This window comes from Narcine bancroftii, chromosome 2 (assembly GCF_036971445.1).
Source record: "Narcine bancroftii isolate sNarBan1 chromosome 2, sNarBan1.hap1, whole genome shotgun sequence".
In the NCBI taxonomy this organism is placed as follows: Eukaryota; Metazoa; Chordata; class Chondrichthyes; order Torpediniformes; family Narcinidae; genus Narcine; species Narcine bancroftii.
The window spans coordinates 194213099-194228707 of NC_091470.1; the positions used below are offsets into that span (position 1 = coordinate 194213099).

The window sequence follows — 15609 nt, forward strand, 5'->3', positions numbered from 1 at the left end:
GGTCACCGAACTACAGGAAAGATATCAATTAGAAAGAGTGCAGAGAAGATTTACTAGGATGTTACCCAGACTGAGTTACAGGGAAAGGTTAAATAGGTTAGGACTTTATTCCCCGGATCATAGAAGAATGAGGGGAGATTTGATAGAGGCATTTAAAATTATGAGGGGTACAGACAGAGCAAATGCAAGTAGAGTTGTTCCCTGATTAAAAAACCAGAGGATATGAGATGTTTAGAGGGAAAATTAAGGGGAGCGGTGGGAGAGTGAACTGGGATACCAGCTGAAGTGGTGAATGGAGGCTCAATTTAAGAAAAATTTGAGAGGTGCACAACTGAGTGTCTCCCGTTTGGCTGTTTCACTGTGTGGGACAGGAGCTGCAAAGCATCGGACTGGAAGTCAATTCAGAGGGTCATGAAAACGATTGTGAAGATCACTGGGGTCTCCCTTTCCTCAATGTATTTGCTTAGTCTCAGAGAATTATTGAAGGCCCTTTCCATCCACTTCCAGGATCTTTGACCCATTACCATCAGGAAGGAGGCACAGGAGCATCAAAATCGGGACAGCCAGGCTGGGGAACACAGTAAAACCCCTGGTCTCTGGATTGGTAGATGCTGGATAGGTATTTTCTAGTTGCTTAATGTACCTGCCATCAGCCAGCTCCCCACCATGACTACCAGCCCCCCCACATCTCCATCGGGCACACAAAACTCAAAACGGTCAACCAGTTTACCTATCTCGGCTGCACCATTTCATCAGATGCAAGGATCGACAATGAGATAGACAACAGACTCGCCAAGGCAAATAGCGCCTTTGGAAGACTACACAAAAGAGTCTGGAAAAACAACCAACTGAAAAACCTCACAAAGATAAGCGTATACAGAGCCGTTGTCATACCCACACTCCTGTTCGGCTCCGAATCATGGGTCCTCTACCGGCACCACCTACGGCTCCTAGAACGCTTCCACCAGCGTTGTCTCCGCTCCATCCTCAACATCCATTGGAGCGCTCACACCCCTAACGTCGAGGTACTCGAGATGGCAGAGGTCGACAGCATCGAGTCCACGCTGCTGAAGATCCAGCTGCGCTGGATGGGTCACGTCTCCAGAATGGAGGACCATCGCCTTCCCAAGATCGTATTATATGGCGAGCTCTCCACTGGCCACCGTGACAGAGGTGCACCAAAGAAAAGGTACAAGGACTGCCTAAAGAAATCTCTTGGTGCCTGCCACATTGACCACCGCCAGTGGGCTGATAACGCCTCAAACCGTGCATCTTGGCGCCTCACAGTTTGGCGGGCAGCAGCCTCCTTTGAAGAAGACCGCAGAGCCCACCTCACTGACAAAAGGCAAAGGAGGAAAAACCCAACACCCAACCCCAACCAACCAATTTTCCCTTGCAACCGCTGCAATCGTGTCTGCCTGTCCCGCATCGGACTGGTCAGCCACAAACGAGCCTGCAGCTGACGTGGACTTTTTACCCCCTCCATAAATCTTCGTCCGCGAAGCCAAGCCAAAGAAAGAATGTACCTGCTTTAAGAACTAACAGTTTAAAAGACAAAAATACTACACTGTACACTGAACATCACTTGAATGAAACCTGGAAAGCATTTTACTTTATTTTCAGTCACTCTTTGAAATCATTTAACCGTCGCTCTATCTGCAGGTTCCTCCCCCTCCACGAACCCGCCCAAACAACAGGCACTTACATTACAAGCCCTTTTTCCACGGCATCCCAGTGAATTGGCCAAGCCATGTCCCAAGAAAGGAGGCCGTTTGAGCTGTTTCCACTGGACCACCTTTAACCTGGATACTGACTGCTCTTCCACTGAACTCAACTCATCCCCGGGGATCGGAGCGCCGACCATCGAATGGAATGGATGGTCGTTCTGTTTTCCACTGGTTTAATCAGCACACCTGCATCAGCTGATGCAGGGGATGAGTCGGGGTCAAGACAGCAATCCCCGAAATGCTGATTGCTTTCCTTTTCCTGGTACAAGGTGCTAGTGGGAAAGGGCTATGGACAATTAACCCCCTCCCCTCCAAGTTTACAGATAAAGCCTTTGACCAGGGTGACTCAGCAGGGATAAGAGTCACCCCAACGATGAGTGGTGTCAACCAGCTCTTAATCCTGAGCGACACTGTCTGTTTCACACAACTTTATTCAAACAGCTGCTATGAGCAAAGCCCAACCGAGGCCCACTCTCTGCTGGCTGATTATTTGCTCCCATCTTCACCAAAGGTTTATGTTACTTCAGGGAACATTTACTTCTACAATCTTTAAAAACTTATTTTTAATCTTTTTTATTCTTACTGTATATTCTTATGTATTCGTCAGTACCATGCAACAGTTGACTCCCTCCCTATGACCTTGACTGCCCACCCATCCAAGCTCTCGACGCCCTGACCAGATCCTCGTCCAGAATGGCCGCCCATCCGAGCCCCTCGATTCTGGACACCACTGGGTCCTGGTCATCTGAGCTCCCAATATCTTGAACGACGCAGGTACTCACTGTGGTGAAAAGTATGACCTGTGTCAAAGTGGACTCACCCTCCCATTACTTGACCTGTGTCAAAGTGGACTCACCCTCCCATTACTTGACCTGAAAAATTGGTCCAAAATATTTGACGATTACAAGAATATGGCATGTATTTTTTTTTTCTTGATATTTTTGCCAGTTGCTTGAATTCCCAAAACCAGGGATTTGTGGCTTTTGCCCCCGCAGGCTGTGAGATTGACGAACCGTATCCTGTGACTGAGTAAACCATCCCAAAATATTTATATTTAATTATATTGTTACGTATGCACGTGCACCGTGGTCCGGAGAAGCGCTGTTGCGTCTGGTGGTCTGTGTACAGTATGACGGGAAAATTGAACTTTGCCCTCAGGGTTGCGGTTCAGCCACAACGGCTATTCTCGGAGATGAAGTGGCACCTGAACGATGTAGCCCAACCCATGACCCTGCCTCAGGAGCTCAAGGAAGCTGTGGAAGCCATCAAGTACATCGCCGAGCAACTGGAGTCTGCATCAGAGTTTGATGATGTGAGTCTGGAGGGGAGAGAGAGGGGAATGGGCCACCGTTCCCGTGCTGTCACTGGGGATGGACAGGGTATCAACATCCCATCACACACCCCAGTTTGGCTGCTGCTCTCCAACAACCATGGAAACAGGCCCTTCCACCCATCCTACCCCTGCCAGCAGCAATGTCCCACCTGCCTGCATTTGGCTGCATCCCTCTCAGCCAATCCTTTCCATGTTTCTTAAACATGGCACTATCTCCATCTGCAACCAGTTTCTTACACCCACTACCCTCTGCCCTTTGTGTTTATTTAAAAAAAACTTACCCCTAGGGTTCCTGTAAATTTTAAATTTAGACATACAACAGGGTAACAGTCCGTGCAGCCCAATTTATACCCAATGATTCCCCCGGGAAAAACCCATGCAGACACAGGGAGAATGTACAAACTCCTTACAGTGTGGGATTCAAACCCAGGTCCCGATCGCTGGTGCTGTAAAGGCATTGTGCTAACAGTGCCACCCACCTCCCCACCTTGTCCTCTGGTGTCTGATTTTTCCCCCTGCTGTGTTCACCTGACCTATCCCTCTGGTGATTTTTCTGCTCAACCCTTCCACGTTGCTCACGCCCCCGATTTCAGCATGTCCTTGTAAATCTTCTCTGCGTCATTCCTGCAGCGTGGTGACCAGAACTGAACACAATCCTCCAAATGTGGCCTCACCAACGTTTTGTGCAACTGCAACATGAAGGTCCCAATTTCTGTCCTCAATATTCCGATGAAGGCCAATGTGCCGGAAGCTTTATTGACCTCCTTTGACACCCCTTTCAAAGGACTAGGTGCTTGTACTCCTCAATCCCTCTGTTCCACCACACTCCTCTGGAGCCCTCCACTCCGCCAGATTCCTAAGGTTCACCCACAACAGATCACTCAAATTACAAGACCTGCCATTTTTCTCCACTAAATTTCATCAACCATCCCCACCCATCCCACAAAGATCCTCCTGGAATCTTTGGTGACCAGGAGTGGGCAGAAATTTCAGGATCCCAGCAGGGCGTGAAACGTGGTGAGAGGGTGGGTTTCTGCGAGTGCCAGCAGAATGTTTCCAGTCACGGAGTGATTCAGCCACAAAAGGCTGGCTCTGCCGGGGAGGGGTTAGCAGGGTACAGAATTAGGGTGCATTATGTTGATGGGGGGGGGGGGGACGGACGACATTGTAGATGGCTGGAAGCTGCCCCACTTCAGAGGGACATAGATTTAGTGAGTAGGGGGGAACCTCCGCCCAGACAGTGGGGTTGAAGATGTGTCTAGTGGGTTGTCCAGGGCTGGTTGATGTATTGACAGGTGTGTCAGTCAGCAGGGACTCAGCAGGCAGAGTGGCCTCAGAGACTCCATAAAGCTATGCAGTGTTTTCCCCCCCCCCCTCTCATCGCTCCTTTTCTCCCTCTCTCTGCAGCTGAAGAAAGACTGGCAGTACGTGGCGATGGTTGCCGACCGCCTCTTCCTCTTCGTCTTCTTCACCTTCACATCCATTGGGACCCTCAGTGTTTTCCTTGATGCCAGCCGCAACGTGCCCCCCGCTGACCCCTTTGCCTGATCTCCAACCCCCCCCGACCTGTGTGCGGCCTCCTGGGATGGACGAACAGCGTTTATCGGCGCGATTTGGCCGAGTGTTGAGTGTTCGGACCTCAGCTTCAGAGTTTGTCAATGTGGCTGCATTTTTTGTATCGTGGTGACCTTCAGAGGGAAATGCTCCGAGCTAAATAAAACCTCCTCGATCCTCTTCAAGTGTCTTCACTCGTTCTCCTGTTGAAGGTGTGGCTCCCGGTGAGGGATGTACAACACAGTAACAAGTCCACGTCACCCATTTCCCCCGGTAGGTTTCAAACGGTGGAACGGCCCACGGGGAAAACCCATGCAGACACAGGGAGAATGTACAAACTCCATACAGAGAGCATGGGATTCAAACCCGGGTCTAAATCGCTGGTCCTGTAACTACTGTTACACTAACCGCTACGCCAACTGGGCTGCCTTGGTGTCACTGGAAACTGCCAGGAACTTTTGGCACTGGTGGGATTAACTTACAGAAATTGGGACATTCGCTGGAGGCTGGGGGAGGGAGGGATGTTAGAGAGGTCTATAAAGTTACATGGGACATGGCTGAGATCCCTTTCCCCAGGCTGGGCACAGGTCTGTGGCAAATGGGACCTTTATCCACACAGAGGTTAGTGTGTGGGGAACAGGGAGAGGTCAGATGCATTGTTGTTCGTGATGGGTGCAGGGATAAGAGATTTGGAGGGAAATGGGCTGAAGGCAGGCAAGCAGGACTAGCCGAGGTGGGCCTGGTTGTGGTCTTGTGACATTTTTAATGTTGCCCCACCAGTGTTTATTCCCCTTCATTACCTGCAAGCACAATAGGGATGTGTAAAAGTCTGGGAATGGGTGCATGGGTTAGACCGGTTTACATTGTAGGCTGGAGGGCTTGCGCTGGTCTGAGCCTTGATGTGCAACAAGATCCCACACTTTGATGAATGTTCCCTCAGCCCCCGCCAGCTGTCATTCTGAACTCTGGCGGATGGTCAGCACCCTCGGGGCAGGACTCAGGGAGGGGCAGGATTCCTGGTCGCCATGGAGCATTTGGGACCCATCTCTCTGCCCCTGTTCTCGGGGGTAGTAAAAGCATTCTAGAAATTCCTCACCACCCCCTCCCTGCCCCCCCCCCCCCCCCACACAGTTGCCAAACCTGTGCCCATGGACTTTTGGAATGAACTCTTGCCCCACGGCAATGGGGCACAGCACGATCCTGCTTGGATGAAGCAGAGTGCTGGTGGCCTCCTGCTGGTCATAGGTTAGCCCCATTCTTGCCCAGGAGGGGTTAGCAGAGACAAGGTGGGCCAAATGACCTCGGTGAGACGTCCTGAAGTGGATTGGGGGAGGAGGCAGTGAGATCTTCCTGTGTACCCAAGACAAGGCATGCTGGGATTTGTGTCCCAGCAGAGAGCGGTTGGGGGCTGGGTTGCTTCATAATGTGGCCACATCTAACCTGTCTCATTTTTATAATAAAGCACAAAATGTACATCAGTTACAGAACAGGGGAGCTGCCTGAAAATGTTCTCCCCCACCCCCCTCTGGTTACCCTGAACAACCCCTCTTGTCACAGGGGAGGTGAAGGAAATAAAATTCAGTGATAGGATAGAGGGTGCAGACAGGCCTCACTCTGCAAGATGGTGGCTGTGGGGGTGGGGGCTCTGTTGCTGCGGCAACAACCGGGGAATGGGGTTGTCAAGGCTGGGGAAAACCTACACACAGGTTCGATCTCTGCCTCTGGTGCTGTCTGCATGGAGTTCACATGCTCTCCCTGTGAAAACGTGGGATCATCTTCCCCATGCGAGTGGGTTAACCATCCCCAGGGGTAGAATCTGGGGGGGGGGGGGGGCAGAGAAGGAGCCAACCAATGGTTAAAAATTGGCTTTTTGGAGCTGGCACAGACTCGACAGGCCAAATGGCCTCCAGGAGAGAGATGGGTGAGCAGGGTCGTTAAGCTTTATGGGTGCCCTGAGATAGCAGAAGTTGTGGGGGGGGGGGGGTCCGGGAATTGTAGATGAGGACCTTGAATGGAGGTGGTGGTGAGGGGGGTTGAAGGAACTGGAGCAAGCAGGAAGCTCCCTCCTGGCTGGTCTCACCCTCCTGCAGCAAACCAGTGTCAGATGGGCCCAATAGCCTGCTGTCCCCTTGGGCAAGGAGTGTGGGACATTATTCCAGGGAGCTGCCCTCTCCCCTCCCTCACTACGAGGGGAGAGAATGCCCCCCCAGAGACAGAGGGGGCAGAACCGGGAGGGAGGACCAGAAGGCAAGGGTCTCCATTCCCTAGCCTTCACCTCGAGGCATCCACCCCCTTTACCACTCAGGCAACCCAGAACACAGGGGGCATGGCGACTTGAGGAGGGGTGGAGGTTGAAACTGAGACCATACGGGAGAAGCCCCTCCCCCTGGGGGAATCGGCATGAGGTTGGCGACTGTTTAACATCCCCCCACTCCCCAATCCGTGGGGCCCAACCCGAATCCTGAGGGCACTCCCACCTTCCCCACCCACCACCACTGACAAGAAGTCACCGATCCCCAGCACAAGGGTTCAGGCCTGAAATGCTGGCCATCCTGCGGATACTCCATCCATCCAGTCCTCGATGTCTCCACCTCGGTGTGGGTGCCTTGGGGAGTAGGGGGAGGGGGTGGATTTTCAGCCAATTGTCCTTTCACGTTGATCGAGAGTTCCACTGGAGAAGAGCATAAGGCAAGGACCCTCTCCCTCCTCTTAAATAACGGCAGAAAGTTCAGTCAGGAGGCTGGAGGGGCTTCCCTCTGTGTCTGAGACCAGTCCCATCTGACCTAGGGGTCCACGAAGGACACCATGATGTATCTCGTGCCTCTGGTCGTGGGCAGGCCCTCATGGAAGTGGGTCAGCCGTCCTGGGTGCATGAGTGACCATCCCTTGCGAGGAGTCTCCACAGAGCAGTTGTACCTCAGGAACCGGCATCCTCCGCCCTGGTCGAGAAGGGAGAACATGAAGGGCATCCCTTCCGGGATGGCGGGAGGGGGGGGGGAGGTGGGGAGGTCCTCATCCCAGTACACGGCAGGTTCTCCTAGTTCCACTTTCCCGAGGCCCAAACCCTCAGCTCTGACTATCGTTCCCCCACCCCCCAACCTCAGCCTGCATGTGACGTGTGGCTTTCTCTCTCCGCGCTGGGCCGATGAGGGATTCTGGTAACACCAGTGATATCCACACCGTACAAACACATGGATCAGCATAGGATAGGTATCTCAGCCTGTCAGCGAGCCTTTGGGGAGAGGGTGGTGCTACAGGGAATCTGGGAGAGGGGGCCCACCATGAGGGGGAGGAGGTGGAGGTGGGGTCTACCTTGAAGGGGATGAGGTGGAGGTGGGGTTTACCTTGAAGGGGAGGGGAGGAGGTGGGGCCTACCTTGAAGGGGAGGGGAGGAGGTGGGGCCTACCTTGAAGGGGAGGGGAGGAGGTGGGGCCTACCTCGTAGTCGACGCCCTTGCGGTTGAGGGCGATGTTGATGGTGAAGGTGGACGAGTCGTGGTGAGGCCGGAGGTACGCTTGCTCATGTGGACGATAACGCACCATGAAGTTCATGACTGCCTCTGCCTGCCGGGAGACAAGGTGAAACCGGTGAGTACAGCACTCTTGGGTGCCAGGGCCCACCTACCAGCCACACTGCCCGCACCCTTCTCTCTCTGGGCAGGGTGCAAAGAATCGACTTGGAGGCCAAGGTCAGGGGAGACACTGGTCTTGGGTCCTCGTCTGGGTCCAGCCTTCGCCCTCCCTCAGGGTAATGGTGGGGGGGGGGGGGGAAACAACAGGAATCGTCTCTCAGTTACTCCATCCCTCTCTTCGTCCCCTGCACATCCTTGTGGCCCTCCGTCCCTGTTCCCCATCCCCATAAGTCCCCTCTCTGCCCCCACCTATATCCCAAAATTCCTCAAAGTCACCTGTCTACCCCCTTTTCCCCTGAACAAGCCCACTCTCCACCCACAGACCCCCTCCCCTCCAGTCTACCACTTCCCCCACCACTCCCCCAGCCCCCCCGGGCACCTTGGTGTAGTATCTGGGGTACAGCCTCTCCATCCCCCCTCCCCCCGGGCACCTTGGTGTAGTATCCAGGGTACAGCCCCTCCTTGTCCGTCCCCCCCTCCTCCGGTCACCTTGGTGTAGTATCCAGGGTACAGCTTCTCTGTCACTGGAGCAATGTATTCCCGCAGGAACTTCAGCCACTCGCGCTCGAAGCCCACCTGCTTCATATGGATGTCGACTGTCGGCACGTTTTCGTAGCCACCACTGAGCCGAGTGTCCTGTCATCGCAGTGTCACGAGGGTGGGGAAGAGAAAGAGCGGCATTTATACCTGCTTCATGTTGCCCCCCCAACATCCCAGAGTGCTCCACGCCTGAAGCCTGGTCAATGGGAGTCCAGCACACAGCAGGATCCTGCGGGCCTGTTCCCACACCAGGATGGCCCAGATTTTCCCCACCCCCCCAGGGAACTGGCTGCAGTTGGGATGGCCCCCCTCAGATGATTCAAGCCCCCCTCCATGTGGAAGGCCGATGGGAGTGGGCTCTGGAACTTGCCATGGTGGAAGGGGTTTCCTACAATGGCCAATGACGTTGCCATGGCACCACATATGGTAGACATATCGCCACAGATGGGGGAGTGGAATAAGGGCGAACAGCTAGATGTGTGACCTCTCGTCATGGTAACGAGGACATGGTCGAGCCTGGTGTGGCCTAACATCATTGCCACGGTAACGGATAGACCTTGCATGGGCTTGTTGCCGCAGTAACATGGCCAGGCTTAGCTGCGGTAATGAAGACAGGTCAGGCGTGGATGTTGCCATGGTAACAAGGACAGGCCTGGTGTGGCCTAAACGCGGTAACACGGAGCCAAGTTGTTATCCCGGTGAGGAATCAACCCCCATCCCATCCCCCTACCTGGTGCTGACCACCGGACCACTGGCCGTAATGTTCCAGCTCCTGCACCAACTGGTCGCAGGCTTCCTCGGTGAGAATGGGAAACCAGTACACATCCGGGCATGGCTGTGGGCAGGGAGAGAGCAGCATCAGTGCCCACGGCACGGGGAATGGGGAGAGAGAGGGGCATCGGTGCCTCCGTCACGGGGAATGGGCAGGGAGAGAGAGGCCATCAGTACATGTGGCAATCTGGCAGTACATGAGATCATGCACAGAGATGGTGACAAGGGAATGGGACGGGGAATTGAAATGGGCGGCCACCGGGAGATCCACACCATTGTGGTGGACGAAGCTGACGTGCTCAACAAAACCATCTCCCAGGCTGCGCCCAGACTCTCCGATGTAGAGGAGACCACAAAGGGAGCACCAGACGCAGCAGATGACCCTGCAGATTCACAAAGAAAATGTTGCTTCAGCCAGGATCATTTGAGGCCCTGAAAGGTGATTGATGGGGAGGGAGGAGTGAATATTGATCCGTTGAAGTTATGATCAGTTTGTGAATAAGGCTGAGCAGGACTCTTGGGGACAACAGCGGTGATCTCCCAGTGGCTGCCCATTTAAATCCCCATTCCATTCCCTTGTCGACATGGCCAGACTGAGACCACCCGCAAACTGGAGGAACCACGCCTCATCTTCTGTCTGGGGCCCCCTCCAACAGGAGGACATCAACTTCTCTGGTTTATGATAGAAAGCCCCCCCATCTTCTTCCTCCATTCTCTCTCTTCCCTTTTCCCTCTATCTCCTTTCACAGAGCCCAGAACATTTCTCTCATCCAATTAACATCTTTTGTTTGTTGGTCTGGACTCCTCCCCCTCCCATTCTACCTCCCACCTTTCTCTCCCCAGTCCTTATTGAGGCGCCTGCCTGCTTTCTCCTTATACCCTGGCCAAGTTCCCCAGCATTTCTCTGTATTGACTACAATTACAGTATCTGCAGACATTCATGTTTTACTCTGCACAATGCCTGGCCTGTACCTAACTACTTCCCGCCCCCAGCTGGGAGAGTTACTGGATCAGAGAACGGTGTTTCATCGAGTTGTACAATCGGATAATAATCAATGAATTCCAGCCCAGTGAAAGGCAGGGGAACAAAGGCACAGAAGAATCCTCAGTTCGGATAGATCAATGACCCAGAACACAAGCTGTGCTACCCCTTGGCAGATGCTGACAGACCCGCTGAGTGTTTTGGGGTGTTCACACTGACCTGCTGCACCAGGTTATTGCTGAAGATTTGTGAGTAGTTCTCGTGGATGTACTTCTCACGCCAGTCCTCCAGTGGAAACCAAAGAGCAGAATCAAACCAACGCTGCATTGTGGAGCATATCCAACATCCCCAGTCCCCACACTGATCCCACCACCCCGCTCTCCCCCGACAGCCCTGTATCAGACCACACACTAATCCCACACCACTGTCTCCCCACAGCCCCGTGTCAGTCCCCACACTGATCCCACCGCCCCACTCTCTCCCCACTGCCCCGTGTCAGTGCCCAAACTAATCCCACCACCCCGCTCTCTCCCCTCAGCCCCGAGCCAGTCCCCACACTGATCCCACTGCCCTGCTTTCTCCCCACAGCCTTGAATCAGTCCCCAAACTGATCCCACTGTCCCCCTCTTTCCCCAGCCCCCTCCCTCTCTGACCCCCACAGTCCCATGTTAGTCCCTCCCAGGGAGGTCACTGCTTCTTCTCACCTCAGGGTTGGTGAAGATCTGCCACAGGTCGCTGTGCAGGTGACTGGTGTTGAAGTTGGCCGTGGACAAGAGGTGGCCAAAGTCGTCCATGTTGGTCACATACATGAAGATTCCCTGGAACAGACCGGGGTCTGTGAACAGTGCAGATGGTGGACCCAATGCAGGCCTCAGTGGGGTTCGGCCAATGGGACGGATCACTGCAGCATGGGAAGTGGCCAATGGGATGGGTCACTGCACCAGGCAATTGGCCACGCATATCACTTCAGGAGGCTCCCTCAGGCAGGGGGTTTTCCCTGGGGGAGGCTCCCTCAGGTGGGGGGGTGTGGGTTCTGGTGGAAGCTTCCTGTAGCTGCCCGTCTCAGCTGGGGTAAGACACGACCAGCTTTGTCCCCCCTCACTCCTCCAGCATCCTCCTTCCACCCAGTCTCTCACACCCCCATCCACCTCCCTACCTCTACCGTCACCCTCTCTCCCCACCCCTCCACCTCCCACTGACCTTCGTCCGCACGTTCCTACAAAAGATCATGTCGGGGTCCATCTCTCCCTGCGTGAACATGTTCTTCTGCCTCAGCTGATTACGCAGAACCTGCCCTTTGATCAGATAAACCTGGGAGATGTAAGGGACGTTCCAGATCCCACTGTTGGGGAGGTGAGAGAGGGCATCAGTCAGAGACCTCCACACACACACACACACACAGGAAAGAAAACAGATGGATGGGGAATGAGAGAGACTGGGGGGTGGTTAACAGAAACTGGAGAAGAGTTCTGGTCATCTCATTACAGGAAGGATGTGGAAGCAACGGAGAGGGTGCAGAGGAGATTTACCAGGATGTTGCCTGAATTGGAAAATATCTTATGAGGCAAGGTTAGCAGAGATGGGAGATTTTTCTTTGGAGTGAAGAAGGACGACAGGAGACTTAATAGAGGTCTACAAGATTCTGAGGTTATAGACACGGTGGACGGCAAGGCAGGAATAGCTAACACCAGAGGACGTGTGTACAAAGTGAAGGGAGGTGAGTTCAAGGGAGACATCAAGGGTAAGTTTTTTTTTCACAGAGTTGTGGAGGCCTGAAATGCCCCACCAGGGGTGGTGGAGGAGGCTGAAACATTAGGGGCGGTTAAAACCATAGAACATTACAATACAGAAACAAGCCCCTTCAGCCCTTTTAGTCCTTGCCAGACCATTTTTTTTGCCATGTCCCACTGACCTGCATCATGTCCATTATCCTCCATACCTCTGTCCAAATTTAAGAGACTCTTAGACAGGCACATGGATTAAAGAAAAATAGAGGGTTTATGGAGTAGGGAGGATTTTAATTTTGGTAGAATATATAGGTCAGCACAACACTGAGCTGAAGGGCCTGTATCGAATTATGTTCTAATATATTTACACAGGACACAGCACCAGCCTCAAGAAAAACTGGAGGAACTCAGCCGATCTTGCAGCATCCAAAGGAGACAAAGACATATTTACTGACATTTCGGGCCTGCGCCCTTCTTCAAGGAATAAGCAGAATGAGCCGGAAGCAGGAAATCTCAGAAAATCAGACAGTGCCGGCCGGTGAGGGGGGGGAATCCCGACCAACACAACCTGATAATTAGAGACTCTAATAGCTCAGTGGTTAGAGCACTGGTCTCGTAAACCAGGGGTCACCAGTTCATTCCTCGTGGTGCCTCATTTCTGCGGGGGGGGAACTGGACAAAGTGGCAACTGTTTTCCTTATGGTCAACAAAGAATTTCATGTATATTACATTTAGTATTACTTGACAATAATGGAAACTTTTTAATTAGATGATAAGGGATGAGGTGGGAATTCATCATGAGAGAGAGCTGGGGGAAAAAGTGAGGAGGGGCAGTGGTTTAGTGGAAGCCAGAGAAGTCGATGTTTGCAGGGGGCCCGGACAGATGAAGTGCCATTCCTCCAATTTGAGGGTGGTCTCAGTCTGGCATGAGACTATGGGCAGACGCGTCAACAAGGGAATAGGATGGGGTGTTGAAATAGGAGGCCACTTAAATACCAGATTTAGACACCGCCCTGCACCGGTCACCGCCCTGCATTAGTCAACAAAGTCTTATAATAGACCAGAGTCTAACTTAGTTTGTTATCTAAAGTGCTTGCACTGGAGGCAGCAGTTAGTGCTTCAGGAAAAGTTTCAGAGTGGAACACTCCATCTCCACTCTCTCCACAGAGGCTGACTGACATGCAGAGTGTTTCCTGCAGGGACCATGTGAGGGATGGGGATGGTCACAGCCATACTCACACGCGCTTCAGCTGCACGATGTCGATGTAGTCCTCCGACCGACTATAGTAGCCCTCGGCATTGATGGCGCCCCAGAAGTTAGACCACAGCTTCCCGTGGCGACTCACCATGGGGGCGATCACGTTCCTGGAGGAGGTGGGAGCACAGGGGACAGCTGAGGCTGGGAGCAATCATGTTCCTGGCAGCAGGAGAGGAGTGCAGGGGTACACGGGTTAGGGGAGGGGGGGGAAGGTGAGGGGGGCGCGGGGGAGTGGTGGAGATCGCGGAGTAGGGGTGGGGATTGCGGGGGGAGCGGAGCGTGGAGAATGGGATGAACGCGGGGGATAGGATGGGATGGGGGGGTAGAAGGGGAGGGAACATGCAGACAGGGGATGGGACAGGGGAGGAAACAGGCGCGTACCTGTTGTGCTCGACGAGGATGCGCAGTGTTGCAGGGTTGGTCAGCGCCACATCCGAGTCTAGGCTCAGGTAGAACTCACAGTCGGGGTCCTGACGGCACTCGTGCCTGGTGGGGGCAGGGTCACAGACATATGGTCAGCATTCCCACCGGTGGACCAGTAACATCCCCCAGGTACAACCCCCACCCTGAGGAACATACCCCCGGAGTGCAGTGAGATCCGTGGCCCCCTGCCCCCTTCGTACCCAGCCACCTCTCCCACCCTCATCACTGCCCGCCTACACCTCTCCTCTCCTATCCTCCCCTTCCCCACCCTCCCCCTCCCATTCTTCATCCTTCCCTTTCCGCTTCTTGCCCCCTTTCCTACACCATCTCCTCCACTCCCCTTGTTCACACCCCCCTTGCCTTCCCCAAACCCCCATCCCCTCCCTTCTCTCTGCCTCCTCCCCACATACGCACCCCATTCCCCAAACACCATCAGCTTCTCCCTGCCTCCTCCCCATGTACATGCATGCACCCCCTCCCCATCACCCCCACTGCTCCTCATACACATACCCCTTTCCTCCCCAGCCTCCTCACTATAACTGCAACCCTTGCCCACTCTGACCCACACTCCCTGCTCCCCACTCTGTGCCAGACTCACAGGCCCATGTTCCGTGCTTCTCCTTCATCCATCTCCTCCTCCGGTCCCACTACCTTGATGTTGTAGAAATCCTCCTTGTGTTTGTCCCAGAATTCCTGAATGTGTTTCTCGTGGTAAATCTCCTGTTAACAACACAAGCAGGGATCTGTCCAGGATATCCACTTGCCCGCGCCGCCTGCCTGCCCGGATGGCACTCCGCCGCGAGCTCTCTGACCATCCTACCGAGACGGGAGACACCCCCCAGCCCTTCCCCCTGTCCTGAACCGCAGGACCCTGAGCTCCTGGCTCTCATGGTTTCCTCCCACCCTCGGCCCTTCCCCTTGATTTGAATTGCAGGACTCTGAGCTTCCAGCTCCGTCACCAGTTGCAGAGTTGGGGGAAACTGAGGCTCTTCAGCCCACCACCCTATTGGCAGCCAGATGGAATTCTGTCCCGCAGAGTGACCAGGACTCATGAGGGTGCAGAGGGAGAGCAGGGCTCCTGAAGGCCTCGGAGGGAGGGAATGGCAGGTGAAAAGGGATGGGGGAGGGGATGTGGCAGGAGGAGGGAGGGAGCGGGAATGGAAGGGCAAGTGGGAGGGAGGGTGGGGATTATAGCAGGAGGAGGGAGGCTGAGGGGGAGAGCAAAGAGAGGCAAGAGGGAGGGGCAGGGTAAGGGGGGGGGGAAGGCATTTCATAGCACCAATTTAACCCAGCAATCCAGACATATTAGTACCAATGGGGAGGAAACCGGAGACTCCAAGGTTTGGGGGGGGGGGGGGGGGGGTGGAAGACCAACCCACGTTGTCACAAGGAGATCCCACCAACTCCACACAGTTAACAGTGACAGCTCTGTAGCATGAAGAAAGGCTCTTCGCCCCATCTTTCCTATGCCATCCAGTTAAGACCCATCAGCTTCCAAATAGCACCCCCACCCCTGCTGCCCAGGTAAAGAAGCAGGCCAGTTAAAAACTCGCCCCACCCTGACCACGATCTTGATGACCCCCTTCTCCCATTGGAGAGAAGATACATGAGGGTGAGATCACGCAACCCAGATTCAGTCGAATCCCTTCCCACTGTTATCAGA

General features: G+C 54.0%; 2 protein-coding genes across 5 annotated transcripts in view; one reads left to right on the forward strand and one right to left on the reverse strand.

The window, feature by feature from the left end:
• Nucleotides 1-4794, forward strand: part of LOC138754888 (acetylcholine receptor subunit beta) — a 40708-nt gene extending 35914 nt beyond the window's left edge. Inside the window, exons 10-11 of the mRNA XM_069919844.1 lie at nucleotides 2886-3039; nucleotides 4468-4794. Coding sequence (XP_069775945.1) covers nucleotides 2886-3039; nucleotides 4468-4608 — 295 coding nt within the window. The 3' untranslated portion in view covers nucleotides 4609-4794. The remainder of the gene's footprint in view (nucleotides 1-2885; nucleotides 3040-4467) is intronic.
• LOC138754887 (multifunctional procollagen lysine hydroxylase and glycosyltransferase LH3-like) overlaps nucleotides 1582-15609 on the reverse strand; it is a 46085-nt gene continuing 32057 nt past the window's right edge. For 2 of the 4 annotated variants that reach the window (XM_069919839.1, XM_069919842.1), the window contains exons 10-19: nucleotides 14545-14666; nucleotides 13905-14009; nucleotides 13505-13630; nucleotides 11739-11880; nucleotides 11243-11356; nucleotides 10758-10823; nucleotides 9516-9620; nucleotides 8735-8881; nucleotides 8052-8177; nucleotides 1582-7553 (exon numbers count right to left, since the gene is read on the reverse strand). In XM_069919839.1, coding sequence (XP_069775940.1) covers nucleotides 7398-7553; nucleotides 8052-8177; nucleotides 8735-8881; nucleotides 9516-9620; nucleotides 10758-10823; nucleotides 11243-11356; nucleotides 11739-11880; nucleotides 13505-13630; nucleotides 13905-14009; nucleotides 14545-14666 — 1209 coding nt within the window. In that variant the 3' untranslated portion in view covers nucleotides 1582-7397. The remainder of the gene's footprint in view (nucleotides 7554-8051; nucleotides 8178-8734; nucleotides 8882-9515; nucleotides 9621-10757; nucleotides 10824-11242; nucleotides 11357-11738; nucleotides 11881-13504; nucleotides 13631-13904; nucleotides 14010-14544; nucleotides 14667-15609) is intronic. The other 2 variants (XM_069919841.1, XM_069919840.1) reach the window with 2 other exon arrangements.